Genomic DNA, 23,394 nt, shown 5'->3' on the forward strand with positions numbered 1-23,394 from the left:
ATGAGACCAGGATCCCTAAGCAGAACCCCTTGACTGTTATAAATAGAGTCAATTCTATTCTTATTCTGCCTCTGCTTCATCAAAGAGAAAAAGAAATGAGAGCCAGCATCTCCAAGCTTAATCCAGTCAATTCTAGATTTCTGCCTGTAAATACTACCTTGGATATGAATCCAATGCTTCACCTTATCAATAGCAGTTTTCTCAAGAGCCTGAAACTGAGTATTAGTCCAATCTCCAGCCAACTGAATTTGGATATCACCAAGATCCCTATAAGCTTGCTCCAAATAACCATTGACATTAGCAAAATGTCTGATGTTCAAAGACTTCAGACCAAGTTTGACAACCTTTAATTTATTCCAGACAGTTAACATTGGGGAGTCAAGTTGCCCACAAGAAACCCAAGAGTCTCTAACAGTCTTCTGAAAATCTTTATGATCAGCAATGCAGTTAAGAAACCTGAAAGGCCTACCCTTCCCTAGTTCAGCAATAAAAATATCAACCAAGAGAGGACAATGATCAGAGAGAGAAGGGGGGAGATAAATGACTTCAGTTTGACCATAATCATTGATCCAAGCTTCATTAACAATTCCCCTATCAATTCTAGTAGCAGTTCTATTAACACCTTCACCCTTATTAGACCAAGAATAAAAAGAGCCTTTACTCTTAATCTCAGTGAACTCCATTAAATCCATACATTCCTTAAAGTCCTTCACTTCAGCATCAGTCACAGGATTACCATTGTATCTATCTTCAGAAGAGAGGACAGAGTTAAAATCACCCATACAAATCCAGGGAATATGAGACATCCCAATAGACTTCAAGCCAAGCCACAAAGGTTTCCTATCATGAACAGAATGCAGCCCATACACAAAAGTACATAGCAGAGTATGATGCAAATCTTTAGAACTAATCTGAACATGAACAAATTGCTCATGATCAGCAAGAATATCAACATTAACCTTATCAGCTTTCCATCCAACCCAAATTCTTCCTTTCATGGAATGATTATAGTTACAATGCCAAGACCAGAATCTACCAAATTTCTTCTGAATAGAATTTTGATTATGAATTTTAACTTTAGTTTCCAAGATAGCAATAACATCCACATTATGAGTCTTTAGATGCTGCCTAACAGCAGGCACCTTATCAGGGTCATTAAGACCTCTGATATTCCATGAAACCACAATCATTTAACCAGAGAGGGATTACCATCACCCCCAATAGGATTTATTCCAACAATTTCATCTTCTAGAAGTGCAGAATAAGCATTATTAGTTCTTGGGATATTCAGATTAACACCACCAGTATGAGATCTAACCCTTTTGCTTACCACCCTCCAATCAGCATCAGCATAAGTAGCAAAGGAGGTATGAGCAGGAGTAATCATAGGCTGAGGATCAGAACTCTTATCCTGATCCTGTTCAGTACCAGCAGCTGCAGGAGCTACAACAGTTTGTCTCTGAACCCACACTTTCTTTGGTTGAGCTTTGACCTGAGGATCATGCTGAGTCTTAGGCTTGGCCTTTGGTTTAGCATTACAATCATGCCCAACCCTATCACACTTCTTACAAAATGGGGGGGCCCACTCAAATATCACTTTTAGCTCAATCACTTCTCCCATAGGACTCTCAACAGTCACAGTAGTGGGTAAAGGTCTAGTTATATCAACTTCAATGAGCATTCTAGCAAACGATACTCTCAGTTGTCTAGTTGTACATTCATCAGCAAACAAAGGCACCCCAATTAAGCTACCAATTCTACTTAAAGTATCAGCACTCCAGCAATTTAGAGGCAAGTTTGGTAACCTTACCCACAGAGGAACAGTTCTGAGGATTTCAGCTTGAAAATTAAACTTATCACTCCAAGGTTTAACAATAGCAGGTTTAGTATTGAACATATGAGGGCCAGAGCTTAATACAATATCCTTCTCAGCAGATGAAGTCAAATTAATTATAAAATAACCATCATCTTCCAAAAAATCTCAGGTTTAGCAAAACTACTCCAGGTCTGAGCAATATATTTATGAACAGCAGCAATTGTAGGGTAAAATCCAACAACATAAAAGATAATAGCATTGCACCATTTAGAATTACCTTCCTGAAGATCTCTAGCCTGGATTTGAGCAACAGATTTCCCATCCCTAAGCATAGGAGCAACAAAGGAAAGAGCAGCACCCTTAGAAGCCAGTTTACCCCGAAATAGGTTTGCCCATTTCCCAGGATTAGGCGCTTGTTTCTCTACTTCAGGTGGTTCAGGACAATCCTCAGCCCCCAACCCAACTGGAATGGAAGCAATTGAGTTACTAATCAGAGATTTATCCAATGGAACAGTAACCGGGGAAACCCTAGGTACTGTTCCATTGATTTCCTGCACCTGAACAGCAGCAAATGAATCCTCTACATTCTTCAAATCAGCTCTAGTAACCTTACCTCCTGACGGATGAACAAGATGGGCTGGCGGAGAAACCAGCTCAGTTTCATCCTCAACCTCTGGAATAGAACCGGGGTTCAGATTCTGCAATCGAAGGTCAGAGGGAGTGAGAGATCCAAAAGCAGGGGAACGAGGGAGTGGAGTAGCTTGTTTCTTCTTCTTAGCCATGATGGTCGGAGATGCGTGAGAAAACCAGCTTCACCTCAAACAACCATGGAAACCAGATTGTAAATCCAGAGCTTCTCTCTCTAACTTTCTCTCACTAGAAAATTGAATGAATGTGTTTGACTTTCATTTGACTCAATTAGTTTCGTTGAATGTGTTTGACCTTCATTTGACTCCATTAGCATTGTGGAATGCAATTGACTTTCATTTGATTCAAAAAGCTTTGTTTGAATATATTTGACTTTAATTTGATTCTAAAAGCTTTGATGAAAGTGTTTGACTTTCATTTGACTCAATTAGCTTTGTTGAATTCATTTGACTTTCATTTGATTCTAAAAGCTTTATTGAAAGTGTTTGACTTTCATTTGACACAATTAGCTTTGTTGAATGCATTTGACTGTCATTTGAATCAAGAAGCTTTATTTGAATGTGTTTGACTTTCATTTGACTCAATTGGCTTTGTTGAATGCATTTGACTTTTATTTGATTCAAAAAGCTTTGTTTGAATGTGTTTGACTTTCATTTGACTCAATTAGCTTCGTTGAATGTGTTTGACTTTCATTTGACTCAATTAGCATTGTGGAATGCGATCAACTTCCATTTGATTCCAAAAGCTTTGTTTGAATGTATTTGACTTTAATTTCATTCTAAAAGCTTTGATGAAAGTGTTTGACTTTCATTAGACTCAAATAGTTTTGTTGAATTCATTTGATTTTCGTTTGATTTAAAAAGCTTTGTTTGAATGTATTTGACTTTCATTTGATTCTAAAGCTTTGTTGAAAGTGTTTGACTTTCATTTGACTCAATTAGCTTTGTTGAATGCATTTGACTTCCATTTGATTCAAAAAGCTTTGTTTGAATGTGATTGACTTTCTTTTGACTCAATTAGCTTTGTTGAATGTGTTTGACTTCCATTTGACTTAATTAGCATTGTGGAATGCAATTGACTTTCATTTGATTCAAAAAGCATTGATTGAATGTATTTGACTTTCATTTCATTCTAAACGCTTTGTTGAAAGTATTTGACTTTCATTTGACTCAATTAGCTTTGTTGAATGCATTTGACTTTCATTTGACTCAATTAGCTTTGTTGAATGTATTTGACTTTTATTTGATTCAAAACGCTTTGTTTGAATGTGTTTGACTTTCATTTGACTCAATTAGTTTCGTTGAATGTGTTTGACCTTCATTTGACTCCATTAGCATTGTGGAATGCAATTGACTTTCATTTGATTCAAAAAGCTTTGTTTGAATATATTTGACTTTAATTTGATTCGAAAAGCTTTGATGAAAGTGTTTGACTTTCATTTGACTCAATTAGCTTTGTTGAATTCATTTGATTTTCATTTGATTCAAAAAGCTTTATTTAAATGTGTTTGACTTTCATTTGACTCAATTAGCTTTGTTGAAAGTGTTTGACTTTCATTTGACTCAATTAGCTTTGTTGAATGCATTTGACTTTCATTTGATGCAAAAAGCTTTGTTTGAATGTGTTTGACTTTCTTTTGACTCAATTAGCTTTGTTGAAAGTGTTTGACTTTCATTTAACTCACTTAGCTTTGTTGAATGCATTTTACTTTCATTTGATTCAAAAAGCTTTGTTTGAATGTGTTTGACTTTCTTTTGACTCAATTAGCTTTGTTAAATGTGTTTGACTTTCATTTGACTCAATTAGCATTGTGGAATGTAATTGACTTTCATTTGATTCAAAAAGCTTTGATTGAATGTATTTGACTTTCATTTGATTCTAAACGCTTTGTTTAAAGTGTTCGACTTTCATTTGACTCAATTAGCTTTGTTGAATGTATTTGACTTTCATTTGATTCAAAAAGCTTTGTTTGAATGTGTTTGACTTTTTTTTTTTTTGGTAAATAGAATTTTATTACCAAAGAGAAAAATTACAACTTACAAAAACAGCTAAGCTGTAACTCCCAAAGCAACACAAGACCAACAGGCCAACCAACAACAAAGCAAACCAAAACAGGTTACAGTTCAGGCCTAGCCACCTTCTAGGAAGGGTTCCAGGGAGAACCATAACCACCTACTGGACTCAGGGACTTAGGCACCTTCTAGGAAGGGTACTAAATACCAGGACCAGGACAACAACACTAAACAGAATACATCATGTATCTATCAGAGCTATTACATCTGCAAGCAACAAGAAATATAATTTCCTTAACTAAATCAGAAGAAGATTTTCAGCTTCCTGTAAACATTAAAGCATTCCTTTGCAGCCATATATTATAGATAGTCTCAGAGAAGCTCATCACAATAAGTCTGCTCCTAACATCAGTTTTCCTGCAGCACTTTGCAATCCAGTGCAGCTCATCGGCAAAGCTAGAAACCTGCCTGGAGAAACCCAATTTTTGCAGCATTGAAGTCCAGATCATATTTGAATAACTGCACTCAAAGAACAAATGATTCACATTTTCATTTGCACCAGCACAAAGGAAACAGCAAGGGTCACAAGGTATATGCCAGACTAACAGCCTGTCCTTAGTAACTAATCTGCCCAGAATAGCAAGCCAGGTGATGAAAATACTTTTTGGTGAAGCTTTGTTGTTGCAAGTGATTCTCTTCCAGGGAACTTTAGGACCCTGAGGCTTAATGAGACTGTACATTTTCTTGATTTGCATTTTCCCATTGACAGTAACATTATCCCATCCCCCAATATCATTCACAATCTCTCTACAAGCAAGGATCTTTTTTCAAAATCCAAGAAGCCTTGTTAGGAATGGATGCAGTCCACAAAGACTTACCTGCAAAATAATAAATGTGAACCCATTTAACCCACAGTGTATCAGCTTTGTTAGCAAGGTCCCAAAGCACTTTAGTAATTGCAGCTTTGTTCCAATCTAGTATGAACAAACTGCTCAGTGATAGTAACAACATCCAAAGAAACAGCATCAGGTTTCCAGCCAACCCAAAGTCTACCCCTGGGAGAGCAAGAGTAGTTGCAAATCCACTCCCAAGCTCTGCCAAACTTCTTCCTCATAGAGTCAAAATTATGAAGCTTGACCTTAGTTTCCAAAATAGCAATAACATCAATAGAATGATCTCTGAGTAACTGCTTAACAGCAGTCACTTTATTGGGATCATTAAGACCCCTTATGTTCCAGGATGTAATAATCATGACACTAGAGAGGGATTACCATCACCCTCAATAGGAATTAGCTCAGTAACTTCATCTTCCAATAAAGCAGAATATGCATTATTAGTTCTAGGCAAATTCTGATGAATATATACCATCAACATGAGACCTAGCCCTTTTGCTCACTACTCTCCAATCAGCATCAGATAAGCAGCAAAGGAGGTATGAGCAGGAGTAATAATAGGTTGGGAATCATTAGTTTGGCCCTTCCCTTGAACCTGTTCAGGAACCACAGAATCAGGAACTGGAGCAGGTTGCTTTTGAACCCAAACCTTCTCTTGTAAGGGTTTAGCTGGCTGAGGCACAGCTTGATGAGCTCTAAACTTAGCCTTAGGAGCATTACAATCATTCCCCACTTTATCACACTTCTTACAAAATGGTGGGGACCATTCAAAATGCACTTTTAACTCAAGAACTTCACCCATAGAGCTTTCAACAGTCACACTGCTAGGCAGAGATCTAGTTATATCAACTTCAATGAGCCCCCTAGAAAAGGAGACCCTAAGTTGCCTAGATGTACACTCATCAGCAAATAAAGGCACCCCAATTGTACTCCCAATCCTACTTAAAGTATCAGCACCCCAGCAATTGAGAGGCAAATTTGGAAATCTAACCCATAGAGGTACTGTTCTAAGTATTTCAGCTTGAAAATTAAATTTATCAGTCCATGGCTTAACAATAGCAGGCTTATTATTAAACATATGAGGCCCTGAACTTAGAACAACATTCTTATCATCATTTGAACACAGGTTGATTATAAAATAGCCATCATCATGCCAAAAAATATCAGGTTTTGCAAAGTTACTCCAGTTTTGAGCAATGAACTTATGAACAGCAGCTATTGTAGCATAAAATCCAACAACATAAAAGATAATTGCATTGCACCACTTAGAGTTACCTGCCGCAATTTCTTTTGCATGGATCTGGGCTACAGGTTTGCCACTCTTAAGAATAGGCGCCACAAAGTTCAGAGCAGCACCTTTAGCAGTCAGTTTACCTCGAAACAAATTCGCCCAATTCTCAGAGTTCTTGACTTGGTTTGCAGATCCAGGGTGTTCAAGGTGGCCTACAGACCCACAATCAACCGGAATCGTAGCATTTGATTGCACAGCCGCAGCTTCAGGCAATGGAACAGTAATCGGGAAAACCCTAGTTACTGTTTCATTGGTTTTCTGCATCTGAGAGGCAGCAAATGATTCCTCCAAAATCTTCAAATCAGCTCTAGAAATCTTACCTGCTGATGGATGAACAAGATGAGCTGGTGGAGAAACTAGCTCAGTTTCATCTTCAACCTCTGCAATAACACCAGGGTTCACATTCAAATTCTGCAAATTCTGCAAACGAAGGTCAGCAGGAGTGAGAGATCCAAAAGCAGGGGAACGAGGAAGTGGAGTAGCTTGTTTCTTCTTCTTAGCCATGACAATCAGAGATGCGTGAAGAAAACCAACGTCACCTCAGACCACCATGAAAACCAGATTGCAAAAACCAAAGCTTCTCTCTCTAACTTTCTCTCTCTAATGTGAATGAATGTGTTTGACTTTCATTTGATTCTAAAAGCTTTGTTGAAAGTGTTTGACTTTCATTTGACACAATTAGCTTTGTTGAATGCATTTGACTGTCATTTGAATCAAGAAGCTTTATTTGAATGTGTTTGACTTTCATTTGACTCAATTGGCTTTGTTGAAAGTGTTTGACTTTCATTTGACTCAATTAGCTTTGTTGAATGAATTTGACTTCCATTTGATTCAAAAAGCTTTGTTTGAATGTGATTGACTTTCTTTTGACTCAATTAGCTTTGTTGAATGTGTTTGACTTGTTGGGTTTTGGTGAGTCCGACTCACCGCGGAAACAAACCCAAAACCAAGACCGCACTCGCAATAAATAAAACCATAAACATAATTAAATTAATCACAAGATTAAGATAAGTTAATTACCCTTGACGCGTGCTTCGCTCCAAATGAGCTCTTACTTGAAAGCTTCAAGTCCCGCTCGCACGGAGACCTCCAACGAAGTCCACCCGCACCAACAAAACCGACTAGGTCCAATGTCTTGGAGTTAGCAAGACCCGACCAACAAAACCCGAGTAATAATATTGAGTTCAAAGGTTTTCACTAATTGTGATGCCTTTTCCAACTCTTACTCAAGCATCTTTCCCAATGCCCATACTTGGGTATTTATAGGAAATGATGGGAGTATCATTTACTCTCCCATCAATGTGGGATAGTATGATTTTTCCATTTTATTTTAAAGCTAAAATAAAATCAATAATCAAGCTAGTAATAAATCAACAAGTGGCAAGCTCATGTGAGTGGTTAGGTGAGGACCATTTGGAGAAGGGGGGGACCAAACTTGCTCCCCACTCCCTCTCCCATAACCGGCCAACTCACTCCCCACACACTCAAGGACCACAAGCCACATGGCACCCACCCTTGGGCACCAAGGCAGCCAAGGTGGGCTGCCATGTGCTGCTGTCCGTGGCAGCCACGCCCAGCAAGCCCAGCAAGCCCAGCACTTGCATGCGGGCTGCTGCTGCTGCTGGCCTTGTGCCTCGGCCAGCGCTGCTAGGCAGCAAGCAATGGCCTAGCCATGCTGCTGCTAGCTGTGGCGAGCTGGCGCGCCTAGCGTGCTAGCTCCAGCAGCTTGTTGCGGCATGGCTTGCTAGCCATTGCGCGCACAAGGCTGCGCCTAGCATGCTAGCACGCACTAGGCTGCGCCTAGCCTTGCGATGCTAGCATGAGTGCGCTAGCACGCACCAGCCAGCCTAGGCTCGGCTTGGTGCGCATGCTAGCCACCATGCTAGGCCATACGCCCTTAGCACTCGGTTTGCTAGGGCATTCCGATGCTAGGGGTATTTTGGTCTTTTGTTGATTTATTACTATTACTCGTCTCGTCTTTCACTATTTTTTCGACTCGACTTCCGACGCTCGGTTTCGACGCTCTAAGCTCGAATTTCCGACGTCTAAATAGATATTACTCGGTCGACTCATTAATTCCTTCCGAATTAATTCGTCGTTTCGGTTTGTTGAATGCTTGGGTGTGACCCGAAGGGTTCAGTCAAGATTAAGCTGTAACATTAATTATCCATTAATATTACTGATCGGAAGCGGCCTCCACCCAGGCATTCCGATCACTTGACCTTACTGAATATATTAGCTTTCTAATAATTCTGAACCCGCTAACGGAATAGTACACTTGTTCGAAGGACACCATTCCTTTCAATCTCCCACTTGTCCTTCCGGACAAGTGCTCATTTTGTGGACAGCCCTTTCCTATGTCGCTTAATGTCTCTTCATGAACTATAAGGTAAGATTTATTTTGTCATCCTTATTACGTCCAGAAGTGTTTCCCGATTCCGAGTCCGACTGTCAATAAACAGATGATTTCTAAAATCCATCCGAGCACGGCCATGCATTTTACAGTCTCGCTCTACGAGAGGCCTTGTATACAACAAAGACATCTTTCCTATTTTACTAGGGGGACATTCCCAGTCTTGTAATGTAGCTCCTCTTACTGAGAGGACCTAGCCGCCCAAGTGTTGCCGTTATAATCCCCTATTACGGCAGACGTTTGACAACATCAAAGCGAACTAGTACTCAAACAAGAGAACTCACACTACTCATGGTCGAGGAAATAGGTTCCGATAGCCATAATGAGAAGTATACTTATGACAAATTTTTAATTTCTTAAAGTATTCTCATAGGTCGATCCAGTATGGTTCTAAACCAATACCTGTGCAAATGATTTACGACAATCATGTCCTCGTAGCACATGAAACGGTGCTATAAATCAGACTACACACTAATCTCAATTGGTCATTAATCGTCCATCGTTTAAATGACCTTGATTAGGGATAATTTTCGATTATAATATTCAATGTTCACTTAATAGGTGTTTCCTTACCAAGACTGGTCTTGATACCCTATTTTGAATATTCTCAGAATCGAATGGACTCATTATTTAATCCTAAACCACAATTAAATAGCATAATGGAGTAATAAAATGTTGCATGAAATTTTATATTACTCCAAAACATGAATGGTTTTCCTTAGTGTCTTACATTAACTTTTCTCAAAATTAACTAAAACACTAAACAAGGAAATCAAAGCCAGTCTCCTACATGCTTGATTCCCATTGCCTCAACGTGCTTGTTGTGCTTCACTTGAGGCAAAGGTTTAGTAAGTGGATCGGCTACATTGTCATCCGTTCCAACTTTGCAAATTCTGATTTCACCCTCTGATTTCCATTCTAAAATCATGTGAAATCGCCGCTTGACATGTTTGACCTTCTGATGTTCTCTAGGCTCTCTGGCCTGAGCAATAGCTCCATTGTTATCACAATAGAGGGCTATTGGACCCTTTATAGAGGGTACAACATCAAGTTCGCCAACGAACTTACGAATCCAAACAGCCTCCTTAGCTGCTTCAGCAGCTGCCAAGTATTCGGCTTCAGTTGTAGAATCTGCAGTTGTACTCTGCTTTGCGCTCTTCCAACTAAACGCCCCTCCATTTAGACAGAACACATATCCAGATTGCAATTTGAAATCGTCTCTGTCTGTCTGGAAGCTTGCGTCGGTATAACCTTCCACAACCAAATCCTTTGTACCACCATACACCAGGAATTTATCCTTGTTCCTTTTCAGGTACTTTAGGATATTTTTGGCCGCAGTCCAATGCGCCTCTCCTGGGTCTGATTGGTAACGGCTCGTAGCACTCAAGGCATACAACACATCTGGCCTAGTACATATCATGGCATACATGATAGATCCAATAAGCGAAGCATATGGAATCTGATTCATTCTTACCCGCTCATCAGGTGTCTGTGGACACTGCTTCTTGCTTAGGGTTATGCCATGTGACATTGGCAGGTGACCTCTTTTGGCCTCCTCCATGCCAAATCGAGCAAGTACCTTATCAATATAAGTACTTTGACTCAATCCAATCATCCTTTTCAATCTATCCCTATAGATCTTGATGCCTAGTATGTACTGAGCCTCTCCCAAGTCTTTCATTGAGAAGCACTTTCCAAGCCAGGCCTTTACAGACTCTAACAACGGAATGCTGTTTCCAATGAGCAATATGTCATCGACATATAAGACTAGGAAGGCGATGTCACTCCCACTGACTCTCTTGTAAACACAAGATTCATCTGGATTCTTGATAAAACCAAACTTACTGATGGCTTCATCAAAACGCAGATTCCAACTTCTGCTTGCTTGCTTTAATCCATAAATTGACTTCTTAAGCTTACAAACTTTCCCAACATTGATCTGGTCGACAAAACCTTCAGGCTGTGTCATATACACAGTTTCTTACAAATAACCATTAAGGAAGGCGGTTTTGACGTCCATCTGCCAGATTTCATAGTCGTAATATGCAGCAATCGCTAGGAGGATCCGAACGGATTTAAGCATTGCAACTGGTGAAAAGGTTTCATCGTAATCAATACCATGAACTTGTCTGTAACCTTTTGCCACCAATCTAGCTTTGTAAATGAATACATTTCCATCTTTGTCGGTTTTCAACTTGAAAATCCACTTACATCCGATCGGTGTATAACCTTCGGGTAAGTCAACCAAGTCCCAGACTTGATTTTCAAACATGGAATCCGTTTCAGATCTCATGGCCTCTTGCCATTTAGCAGAGTCAATGCTTGCCATCGCTTGCTTGTAGGTTGTCGGTTCATCTCCATCCATAATCAGGATGTCCTGATTCTCGGTTAATACTAAACCAAGATATCTATCAGGTTGAGATCTCGGCCTCAGAGACCTACGTAGGGTAATGGATTGAGCATTTGCATTGTCGGTTCGACTTTGCACATTTTGATCATTTTGACCTGCGTCAACAGATGCTGTTTGAGCACTCTGACTGTCATTATGATTTTGTTGCTCATCCTCACGAACTTCGTCGAGTTCGATTTTCCTCCCACTTGTCATTTTGGAAAGGTGCTCCTTCTCTAAAAAGACACCATCGCGAGCAACAAACACTTTATTCTCCGATTTGTTGTAGAAGTAATACCCTTTGGTTTCTTTTGGGTAGCCCACAAAGTAAACCTTGTCAGATTTGGGATGAAGTTTGTCAGAGACTAATTTCTTGACATATGCTTCGCATCCCCGTATCTTTAGAAAAGATAACCTAGGAGGTTTCTTCGTCCATAATTCATATGGAGTCTTTTCTACAACTTTTGATGGAGCACGGTTCAGTGTTAGTGCCGCAGTTAGAAGTGCGTGTCCCCAGAAAGAGATAGGAAGATCACTAAGACCCATTGTTGATCGTACCATGTCTAACAAGGTCCGATTTCTCCTTTCGGATACTCCGTTCTATTGTGGAGTTCCTGGAGGTGTCAATTCTGAAAGTATACCCTTTTCTTTCAGATGGTCATCGAATTCTTGGCTCAAGTATTCACCACCTCGATCCGATCGAAGGGGTTTGATTTTCTTGCCAAGCTGATTTTCAACTTCACTCTGAAATTCTTTAAACTTTTCAAATGATTCAGATTTGTGCGACATGAGGTAGACATAGCCATATCTACTATAGTCGTCTGTGAAAGTGATGAAATATCGATGTCCATTTCTTGTGGTTGAGCTCATTGGTCCACATACATCGGTGTGTATAAGACCCAATAAGTCACTTGCCCTTTCTCCCAACTTGGAGAATGGCTGTTTAATCATCTTGCCTAATAGACATCCTTCGCAATTCTCAAACGATTCTAAATCGAAAGAGTCAAGAACACCTTCTTGTAGAAGTTTCTTGATGCGTTTGATGTTAATGTGGCCAAGACGACAATGCCACAAGTAAGTCTAATTTGACTCCATGGTCTTAGCTCTTTTGGTATCATTATTCACATTATAAACTTGTTTGTCTGATGAAAGCACATAAAGACCATTTTCAGAATGTGCAATACCATATAAAACATTATCGAGATAAAATGAACATTCTTTGTTCTTTACTCGAAATTCAAAACCTTTGGCGTCCAACGCTGAAATTGAAATAATGTTTTTGGTAATGTTAGGAACATAATAAACATTATCGAGTTCCAAAACTAGCCCGGTGGGCAAAGACAAACTGAGAGTTCCTACGGATACGGCACCAATTCTGGCTCCATTGCCGACCCGGAGTTCAATCTCTCCCTTCTCTAGCCTTCTAGCGTTCCTTAGTCCCTGAGAGTTGGAACAAAGGTGTGAGCCACATCCGGTATCTAATACCCATGATGTTAAGCTAGTGAAGTTAAAGTCTATAACGAATATACCTGATTCAGAAGCAACGGTTCCGTTCTTCTTATCTTCCTTGAACTTGAGGCAATCTCTCTTCCAATGTCCCTTCTTCTTACAGTAGAAACATTCGGAATCAGATTTAGAAGACGCTACCCTCTTATCCTTGGTAGCTTTAGACTTAGGCGGAAAAGTTTTCTTCTTACCTTTCCCCTTAAAGCCTTTCTTCTTCTTGCCCGAAAATTTGAACGGCTTGCCCTTTTTAATCATGAGCATATCATGCTTTCCCTCATCCTTGAGCGTTTGCTCAGCTTGCTTCAACATACCATGAAGCTCGGTGAGGGTTTTCTCCATGCTGTGCATATTATAGTTCATCTTGAACTGATCATAGCCTTTGTGCAGCGAGTGGAGAATGATGTCAATTGCCATCTCGGTTGAATACCCCGCATCAAGCCTTCCCATGTTTTTAAACAATCCAATCATTTTGAGTACATGTGGGCTGACTGGCTCTCCTTTCTTGAGCTTGCTCTCAAGGATCTGCCTGTGGGTTTCAAACCTTTCAGTTCGGGCCTGCTCTTGGAACATATTCTGCAATTCAGAAATGATCTCAAAAGCCGTCTCCTTTTCAAAGAAAGTCTTTTGAAGCTCAGGAGACATTGTGGCCAACATGATACATTTGACATCTCGATTGGCACTTTGCCATCGATTTAGGGCAGCTTGAGTTACCTCCTCATTGGGAGTCTCGGGCATTTCCTCATCAAGGACATATTCCTTTTGCTCTTGCATGAGAACAATTCGCAAATTCCTTTGCCAATCAAGAAAATTTGGCCCACTCAGTTTCTCCTTGTCGAGAATTGAGCGTAACGAGAATTGGTTGTTCGAGTTATTTGAAGACATGATTCTACAATTGAAAGAATTTAAAATGAAAAACCATTCATTATACTTAAATAAGATTGAAATCATGCATTTTAATCAAACTTATTTAAAACGTCTTATTCACACATTAAAGATTGTCCCCAATTTTGGTGAGAATAAGTCGATTCCAAGATCCAAAGAAACAAAGAGTGGTTAAGCATGCTTTGGCTTGTCTTAACACTCAATCTCCTAAGGTAAGCAACGCTTTGCTAATGGCTCCAAGCCACTCTTGGTTGAATAAATCGTCGCATCCAATGCTCTCTAAACAATTTATTCACTTTGCCACGATATGTTAGGACTCCATCACTCATATCGTTGAGTATAACCAAAACCACTTGCATACCTAGTATGCCTTACGTTCCTTGGAGAAGTAGTGATGCCTCGCTTTGGCGTAGCCCATCACTACCCTCGTTCGGTTGGTATGTGTGTTTTGGAATGGCAAGTTTTACTCAATTTTAAAGGGACCTAGGGTTTCTATGTTGGTTGATTTAAGTGAACTTAATTAATCATCTCAACATTCGAAATCCTAACCATGCATCTAGCATATAATTCAAATATATAAACATAAATATATATCGAAAACATAAATAAAGATGCATTTGGCAACTAGCATGACCCCTTGAGATCTTCAAGTCTTCAAAAGGTCTTCTTTTGCAACTTCATGGCTTCGTCTTCTAAGAACTCCGTCTTCAAGACTTGACCAAATAATATAATTGCTAGTATCTACGATTAGGACTAATCTAAATATTAAGGTACAAAAATACTCAACGGTTCGCAGACCGTATTTAGATTTACAAAAATACATCACGGATCACAGTCCGTATTTTCTATCCTAATCGGGCCCCACTAGTTGCCATTTCATAAAACCTGTGAGAGAATTTTACATTCCATTCATCCATTCACTATCTGTGAATGGCCCATGCATTTTACAACGATCAAACAGGTAACAATGCATAAAACCGCGCGGGAACTAGTAATTAATCTAGGTGGTTAATTCAATAAACACGCCTAATTAAACTAGTTAAAGTTGTTTTAACCGACTATGGTAATAACTAAGAAGCTTTATTTGAATGTGTTTGACTTTCATTTGACTCAATTGGCTTTGTTGAAAGTGTTTGACTTTCATTTGACTCAATTAGCTTTGTTGAATGCATTTGACTTCCATTTGATTCAAAAAGCTTTGTTTGAATGTGATTGACTTTCTTTTGACTCAATTAGCTTTGTTGAATGTGTTTGACTTGTTGGGTTTTGGTGAGTCCGACTCACCGCGGAAACAAACCCAAAACCAAGACTGCACTCGCAATAAATAAAACCATAAACATAATTAAATTAATCACAAGATTAAGATAAGTTAATTACCCTTGACGCGTGCTTCGCTCCAAATGAGCTCTTACTTGAAAGCTTCAAGTCCCGCTCGCACGGAGACCTCCAACGAATTCCACCCGCACCAACAAAACCGACTAGGTCCAATGTCTTGGAGTTAGCAAGACCCGACCAACAAAACCCGAGTAATAATATTGAGTTCAAAGGTTTTCACTAATTGTGGTGCCTTTTCCAACTCTTACTCAAGCATCTTTCCCAATGCCCATACTTGGGTATTTATAGGAAATGATGGGAGTATCATTTACTCTCCCATCAATGTGGGATAGTATGATTTTTCCATTTTATTTTAAAGCTAAAATAAAATCAATAATCAAGCTAGTAATAAATCAACAAGTGGCAAGCTCATGTGAGTGGTTAGGTGAGGACCATTTGGAGAAGGGGGGACCAAACTTGCTCCCCACTCCCTCTCCCATAACCGGCCAACTCACTCCCCACACACTCAAGGACCACAAGCCACATGGCACCCACCCTTGGGCACCAAGGCAGCCAAGGTGGGCTGCCATGTGCTGCTGTCCGTGGCAGCCACGCCCAGCAAGCCCAGCACTTGCATGCGGGCTGCTGCTGCTGCTGGCCAGCACGCCCAGCATGCTTGTGCGGGCTGCTGCTGCTGGCCTTGTGCCTCGGCCAGCGCTGCTAGGCAGCAAGCAATGGCCTAGCCATGCTGCTGCTAGCTGTGGCGAGCTGGCGCGCCTAGCGTGCTAGCTCCAGCAGCTTGTTGCGGCATGGCTTGCTAGCCATTGCGCGCACAAGGCTGCGCCTAGCATGCTAGCACGCACTAGGCTGCGCCTAGCCTTGCGATGCTAGCATGAGTGCGCTAGCACGCACCAGCCAGCCTAGGCTCGGCTTGGTGCGCATGCTAGCCACCGTGCTAGGCCATACGCCCTTAGCACTCGGTTTGCTAGGGCATTCCGATGCTAGGGGTATTTTGGTCTTTTGTTGATTTATTACTATTACTCGTCTCGTCTTTCACTATTTTTTCGACTCGACTTCCGACGCTCGGTTTCGACGCTCTAAGCTCGAATTTCCGACGTCTAAATAAATATTACTCGGTCGACTCATTAATTCCTTCCGAATTAATTTGTCGTTTCGGTTTGTTGAATGCTTGGGTGTGACCCGAAGGGTTCAGTCAAGATTAAGCTGTAACATTAATTATCCATTAATATTACTGATCGGAAGCGGCCTCCACCCAGGCATTCCGATCACTTGACCTTACTGAATATATTAGCTTTCTAATAATTCTGAACCCGCTAACGGAATAGTACACTTGTTCGAAGGACACCATTCCTTTCATGACTTTCATTTGACTTAATTAGCATTGTGGAATGCAAGTGACTTTCATTTGATTCAAAAAGCATTGATTGAATGTATTTGACTTTCATTTGATTCTAAACGCTTTGTTGAAAGTATTTGACTTTCATTTGACTCAATTAGCTTTGTTGAATGCATTTGACTTTCATTTGTCTCAATTAGCTTTGTTGAATGCATTTGACTTTTATTTGATTCAAAACGCTTTGTTTGAATGCGTTTGACTTTCATTTGACTCAATTAGCTTTGTTGAATGCATTTGACTTTTATTTGATTCAAAACGCTTTGTTTGAATATATTTGACTTTAATTTGATTCTAAAAGCTTTGATGAAAGTGTTAGACTTTCATTTGACTCAATTAGCTTTGTTGAATTCATTTGATTTTCGTTTGATTCAAAAAGCTTTGTTTGAATGTGTTTGACTTTCATTTGATTCTAAAAGCTTTGTTTGAATGTATTTGACTTTAATTTCCTTCTAAAAGCTTTGATGAAAGTGTTTGACTTTCATTAGACTCAATTAGTTCGGTTGAATTCATTTGATTTTCGTTTGATTTAAAAAGCTTTGTTTGAATGTATTTGACTTTCATTTGATTCTAAAGCTTTGTTGAAAGTGTTTGACTTTCATTTGACTCAATTAGCTTTGTTGAATGCATTTGACTTTCATTTGAATCAAAAAGCTTGGTTTGAATGTGTTTGACTTTTTTTTTTTTTTTTTTTTGGTAAATGAGAGATTTTATCACCAAAGTAGAGCAAAAACAATACAAGAAAGCTACTGTGTTACAAAAGCTAACCAGTAGCAGCACCCTTACACCAAAGACCAAAGAAAAGGCCAGACAACCCCTAACTCAACCTAAAGCCAAACCTAGCCACCTTCTAGGAAGGGTTCTAAGCTGACCAAGGTTACCAATTGGACTCAAACAGCTGGCCACCTTCTAAGAAGGGTACCAGAGTAAGGACCAGACAAAGAAACCTAAACAAAAGAACCCCAAAGAAAACTTCTGCTAGCATTAAACAATAAAAACACAAAAACAACATCAGAAAGCATAAAAAAGAAACCAGTTACAGCAGCAGCAAAGACCTATCAGCAGTAGAGCATCTGCAAGCCACTCTAAAAACAATATCTCTGTAGACAGTTTCTACAGGCAAGCAGCAGCCTGAAAAAATAGTATTGTTCCTCTGAATCCAAATAGCATAGACAGTTTCAGCAAGGAACATCAAATGTAATCTACCAACAGCTGTAGACTTCCTGCAGAATCTAATGCTCCATTTGACTTCTTGACAGAAAGGTTGGACAGTTTTCCTACAGTTCAAAAGCAAAAGAACCTTCTGCCAGATTTGTTTAGAGTATGAACATTCAAAAAACAAATGCTGAGTATTCTCAGTAGCATTTACACATAAAACACAAGTTGTATCACATTGAGAATTCCACAATACCACTCTGTCCTTAGTAACAAGCCTGTTATGCAAGGCTAACCAAAGAATGAAAACACTTTTTGGAGAAGCTGCATTGTTGCAAACAAGTCTTTTCCATTCAGTTTTAGGAGCTTGAGGTCTTAGAAGTCTGTAAAGTTTTTTGATCTGCATACCAGCTCCATGCTTCACCTTATCCCATCCCCCTATATCATCAATAACCTGTCTGCATTTTAGGATCTTTTTCAGAACCCAAGAGCATTTTTGAGGCACAGGAGCTTCCCAAACATCTTTCTTCTTAAAATAATAAATGTGAACCCATTTCACCCATAAAGAATCAGCTTTATGAGTAATATCCCATAATAGTTTAGCAATAGCAGAAATGTTCCACTCAGGAAGAGAGATTACATTCCACCCACCACTAACTCTAGGAAGACAAACTGTGTTCCAAGCAACTAAAGCTTTCCTTGAAGGATTTGAGTTTCCAGTCCAAAGAAAGGCTCTAAACCTAGCCTCAATCTCTTTCAGAATCTTCTTAGGCAAAACAAAGATCTGAGACCAATAAGTCTGAATCCCAAACAGGACACTCTTCACCAATTGGAGCCTACCAGCATAAGATAAATGCTTAGCAGTCCAACCTGTAATTCTAGCTGTAACTTTGTCAACTAAGGGTTTACACTGACTGATAGTGAGTTTCTTGGAGGAGAGTGGGACACCAAGGTACTTGAATGGAATAGTACCAAGAGTTACTCCAAGAACCTGTAATAAAGCAGTTTGAATATCAGCATTTACCCCACCAAAATAAACTTCACTCTTTTCCAAATTTGCAGACAACCCTGATGCCTCAGAGAACTTAGAGAAAGCCTTGAACAAAAGCTGAACAGAGGTCTCATCAGCTCTAGAGAATATGAGGAGGTCATCAGCAAACATTAAGTGAGTAAGAAGCATCTTTTCACATCTGGGATGGTAATTAAAATCAGGAGTATCCTTCAATTCATGCAAACACCTTGACAGGTATTCCATTCCAATAGCAAAAAGGAAGGGAGAGATAGGATCTCCCTGCCTAAGCCCTTTTTTAGCAGGAAAAGGAGTAGCAGGCACCCCATTAATAAGAATAGAGAATGAAACTGTAGAGAGACAGCTCATAATCCAAGAAACAAAGATTCCAGGAAAGCCTAACTCTTCCATAACTGTCTTCAAAAAACTCCATTCAATGGAATCATAAGCCTTTTTCAAGTCCACTTTAACCATACACCTTGGAGTTATAAACTTATTTGTATAGCCCTTAATAAGCTCAGTTGCAAGCAAAATGTTATCACCAATATGCTTCCTAGGTATAAAACCAGCCTGAGCATCATCTACTACTTCCCCAATCACCTTAGCTAGCCTAGCTGTTAATATTTTAGAAACAATCTTGTAAAGGACAGTACAGCAAGCTATAGGCCTAAAGTCTTTAGCATAGGAAGGATTTTGCACCTTAGGAACAAGAGTGACAGTTGTGCAGTTCCACTCTTTCTGCATTACACCTGTCTCAAAAAAATCAATAACAGCAGCATATATATCATGTTTAACAATGTCCCAAGTTTCCTGGAAAAAGAAGGAGTTAAAACCATCAATCCCAGGAGCCTTTGAGGTATCAATTCCTTTTAAAGCTAAATCAACCTCTTCTAAAGAAATTGGAGCAGTAAGAGTATGATGAGCCTCTATGGATAACTGTTTCCCTTTCCTCAAGGTACCCAGGTCAACAGCTGGTAAGTAATTAGCACTAGCCCCCATAAGGTTTTTATAAAAACCAGTAATCTCAAGCTCAATCTCTTCTGGCTTCTTCAGCAATACATGATTTCCATCAAAGATGGAGTCAATCCTGTTCCTATTATTTCTAGTCTTCATAGCAGCAAAGAAGTAATGGCTGTTAGAATCTCCCAATTTTACCCAGTCAACTCTAGATTTCTGTTTGTAGATACTTTCTTGAACATTTCCCCAAAACTTAATCTGCTTAATACAATCAGCTTCCTTGGCAACCAAGGCAGGATCATGGTTATTAGCCAACAAGCTTTGAGTTTCAAGAAGAGAGGTATGAGCAGCATCAATTCTAGCCTCAATATTACTAAAATACTTGGTGTTGAGCTTCTTCATCTGAACTTTAACAAGCTTTAATTTTGCCCAAACACATTTCATAGCATTACCAGAAATATCAGCTTGCCAAGCATCCTTAACAGATTCCAGAAAAAGATCATGCTTAGCAATACAATTAAGAAACCTAAAAGGCCTAGCTTTACCAGGAGAAGATTGGAAAATTTCAAAAAGAAGAGGAGTGTGATCAGAAAGGGAAGGAGGAAGATAAATAGCTTCCACATGACCATACTGATCAATCCAAGCTTGATTAACCAAACCCCTATCAATCCTGGTGCAGGTTCTAGGCCCATCATGAGCCTTATTTGACCAAGAAAAAGGCAGCCCTTTACTCTTGATCTCTACAAATTCCATATCATCTATAAACTGCTGGAAATCTCTAACTTCATAATCAGTAACAACATTCCCATGGATCCTATCTTCAGCATGCAGAACAGAGTTGAAATCACCAGAACACAGCCAAGGCAGCCCAGGAGAAGTCAAACTCCTAATTCCATCCCAAAGAGCTTTCCTATCATGAATAGAGTGAAGACCATATACAAAAGTACAATTAATTTGGGTAGCCAAATCCTTAGTACTGATTAAACAATGAATAAATTGTTCATGGATAGTAAGCACATCCAAAGTAATCCTATCATTCTTCCAGCCAACCCAGATCCTGCCTTTGGAAGATTGAGACATATTAGTAATCCAAGACCAGCCAATACCCATCTTCCTCTGCACATTGACAACATTCTTCAATTTAACTTTAGTTTCAACAAGACCAATAATATCACAATTATTTTGATGCAGTAACTTCTTAACAGCAGTTACTTTATTGAGGTCATTAAGACCCCTAATATTCCAAGTGATAATAATCATGGCACCAGAGGGGGATTTCCATCACCCCCAATAGGATTTAGAGTGAACCCTCCAGCTCCATCCACCTCATCAATCATCAAAGCAGCATAGGCACTAGGAGAAGCACCAACTGTAGTTTTGGCTTTAATACCCTGAGTTCTTGTCTTCCTACCCACTACTCTCCACCCATCATTATGATTAGCAGGAGCAGCAGCAGGAGTTACATCTGCTCCATGAACTGTTTTGTCAAGAACAGGATCAGCAGCAGTAGGTTGAACAAGCTTAGTAACCCAGACCTGTTTAGCTACAGTATCTGGTTTCTTACCCTTGTTCTGCTTTGTATGTACAGTTTTAGTACAATCATGTCCCACCTTATTGCATACACAACAAAAAGCAGGTGTCCATTCATAGACCACTTTTAATTCCAGAAGTTCATTCAGAGGGCTTTTGACAAAAACAGTCTTAGGCAAAACCTTTGTCACATCAATCTCAATAAGCACTCTTGCAAAGGAGACCCTAAGCTGCCTCGTTGTGCACTCATCAGCACAGAGCGGTATTCCCAGAAGACTACCAATCCTACTAAGAGTTTCAGCTCCCCAACAATTCAGAGGTAAGTTAGGAAACTTAACCCAAATAGGAACAGTTCTTAAAATTTCAGCATTAAAATCAAACTTAGCATTCCATGGCTTCACAATTGCAGGTTTACCATAAAACATATGAGGTCCAGCACAAAGAACAGCATTCTTATCTTCAATTGAGCACAAATTAATAATAAAATATCCGTCATCATGCCAGAACACTTCTGGTTTTTGCACAAAACACCATTGTTGAGCAATATAGCGTTGAACAGCAGCAATTGTAGGATAATAACCAACAACATAAAAGACTAAAGCATTTAGCCATTTCAAATTACCTGCAGAGAGCTCAGATTCCTGCAACTGAGCAATTTGTTTACCATCCTCTACTCTCGGAGCAACATAGGTCAGGGAAGCACCTTTAGCAGTCAGCTTTCCATTATATGATCCACCATCCCCATTTGATTTATCTTGTGCAACTCTAGGATCTGGAACAACAGGCTCAGCTTGACTCCCAGAAATCAATGGAACAGTAACCCTAGAAACCCGGGTTACTGTTTGATTGGATTCTGACGCTGTAGGTTGACCTAAATTCTCATATGACTTTCATTTGACTCAATTAGCTTTGTTGAAAGTGTTTGACTTTCATTTGACTCAATTAGCTTTGTTGAATGCATTTGAATTTCATTTGATTCAAAAAGCTTTGTTTGAATGTGTTTGACTTTTTTTTTACTCAATTAGCTTTGTTGAATGTGTTTGACTTTCATTTGACTTAATTAGTATTGTGGAATGCAATTGAATTTTATTTGATTCAAAAAGCTTTGATTGAATGTATTTGACTTTCATTTGATTCTAAACGCTTTGTTGAAAGTGTTTGACTTTCATTCGACTCAATTAGCTTTGTTGAATGAATTTGCCTTTCATTTGATTCAAAAAGCTTTGTTTGAATGTGTTTGACTTTCTTTTGACTCAATTAGCTTTGTTGAATGTGTTTGACTTTCATTTGACTCAATTAGCATTGTGGAATGCAATTGACATTCATTTGAATCAAAAAGGTTTGTTTGAATGTGTTTGACTTTCATTTGATTAAAAAAGCTTTGTTGAAAGTGTTTCACTTTCATTTGACTCAATTAGCTTTGTTGAATGCATTTGACTTTCATTTGATTCAAAAAGCTTTGTTTGAATGTGTTTGACTTTCTTTTGACTCAATTAGCTTTGTTGAATGTGTTTGACTTTCATTTGACTCAATTAGCTTTGTTGAATGCATTTGACTTTCATTTGATTCAAAAAGCTTTGTTTGAATGTGTTTGACTTTCTTTTAACTCAATTAGCTTTGTTCAAAGTGTTTGACTTTCATTTAACTCACTTAGCTTTGTTGAATGCTTTTTACTTTCATTTGATTCAAAAAGCTTTGTTTGAATGTGTTTGACTTTCTTTTGACTCAATTAGCTTTGTTGAATGTGTTTGACTTTCATTTGACTCAATTAGCATTGTGGAATGTAATTGACTTTTATTTGATTCAAAAAGCTTTGATTGAATGTATTTGACTTTCATTTGATTCTAAACGCTTTGTTTATAGTGTTTGACTTTCATTTGACACAATTAGCTTTGTTGAATGTATTTGACTTTCATTTGATTCAAAAAGCTTTGTTTGAATGTGTTTGACTTTCATTTGATTCTAAAAGCTTTGTTGAAAGTGTTTGACTTTCATTTGACACAATTAGCTTTGTTGAATGCATTTGACTGTCATTTGAATCAAGAAGCTTTATTTGAATGTGTTTGACTTTCATTTGACTCAATTGGCTTTGTTGAATGCATTTGACTTTTATTTGATTCAAAAAGCTTTGTTTGAATGTGTTTGACTTTCATTTGACTCAATTA

The 23,394-nt window shown here is 39.0% G+C and overlaps 1 protein-coding gene across 1 annotated transcript; it reads right to left on the minus strand.

The window, feature by feature from the left end:
• Nucleotides 1-4,793: 4,793 nt before the first annotated feature.
• LOC145594218 (uncharacterized) lies at nt 4,794-5,728 on the minus strand. The gene is made up of 2 exons (XM_081650553.1): nt 5,466-5,728; nt 4,794-5,283 (listed from the first exon to the last, which is right to left on the minus strand). The coding sequence occupies exons 1-2, from the start codon at nt 5,726-5,728 to the stop codon at nt 4,794-4,796; spliced, it is 753 nt and encodes a 250-aa protein (XP_081506679.1).
• Nucleotides 5,729-23,394: the final 17,666 nt, after the last annotated feature.

The sequence above is a fragment of the Chenopodium album genome, chromosome 19, assembly GCF_948465745.1.
Source record: "Chenopodium album chromosome 19, dcCheAlbu1.1, whole genome shotgun sequence".
Classification (NCBI taxonomy): Eukaryota; Viridiplantae; Streptophyta; class Magnoliopsida; order Caryophyllales; family Amaranthaceae; genus Chenopodium; species Chenopodium album.

Excerpts from the sequence above, each read along its gene's own strand:
- LOC145594218 (XM_081650553.1), bottom strand. The coding sequence starts at position 5,728 with ATGATTATTACATCCTGGAACATAAGGGGTCTTAATGATCCCAATAAA. Across the intron at positions 5,284-5,465 it reads GTTGTTACTATCACTGAGCA|AGAGATTGTGAATGATATTG; the intron begins GTTTGTTCATAC and ends CCTTGCTTGTAG.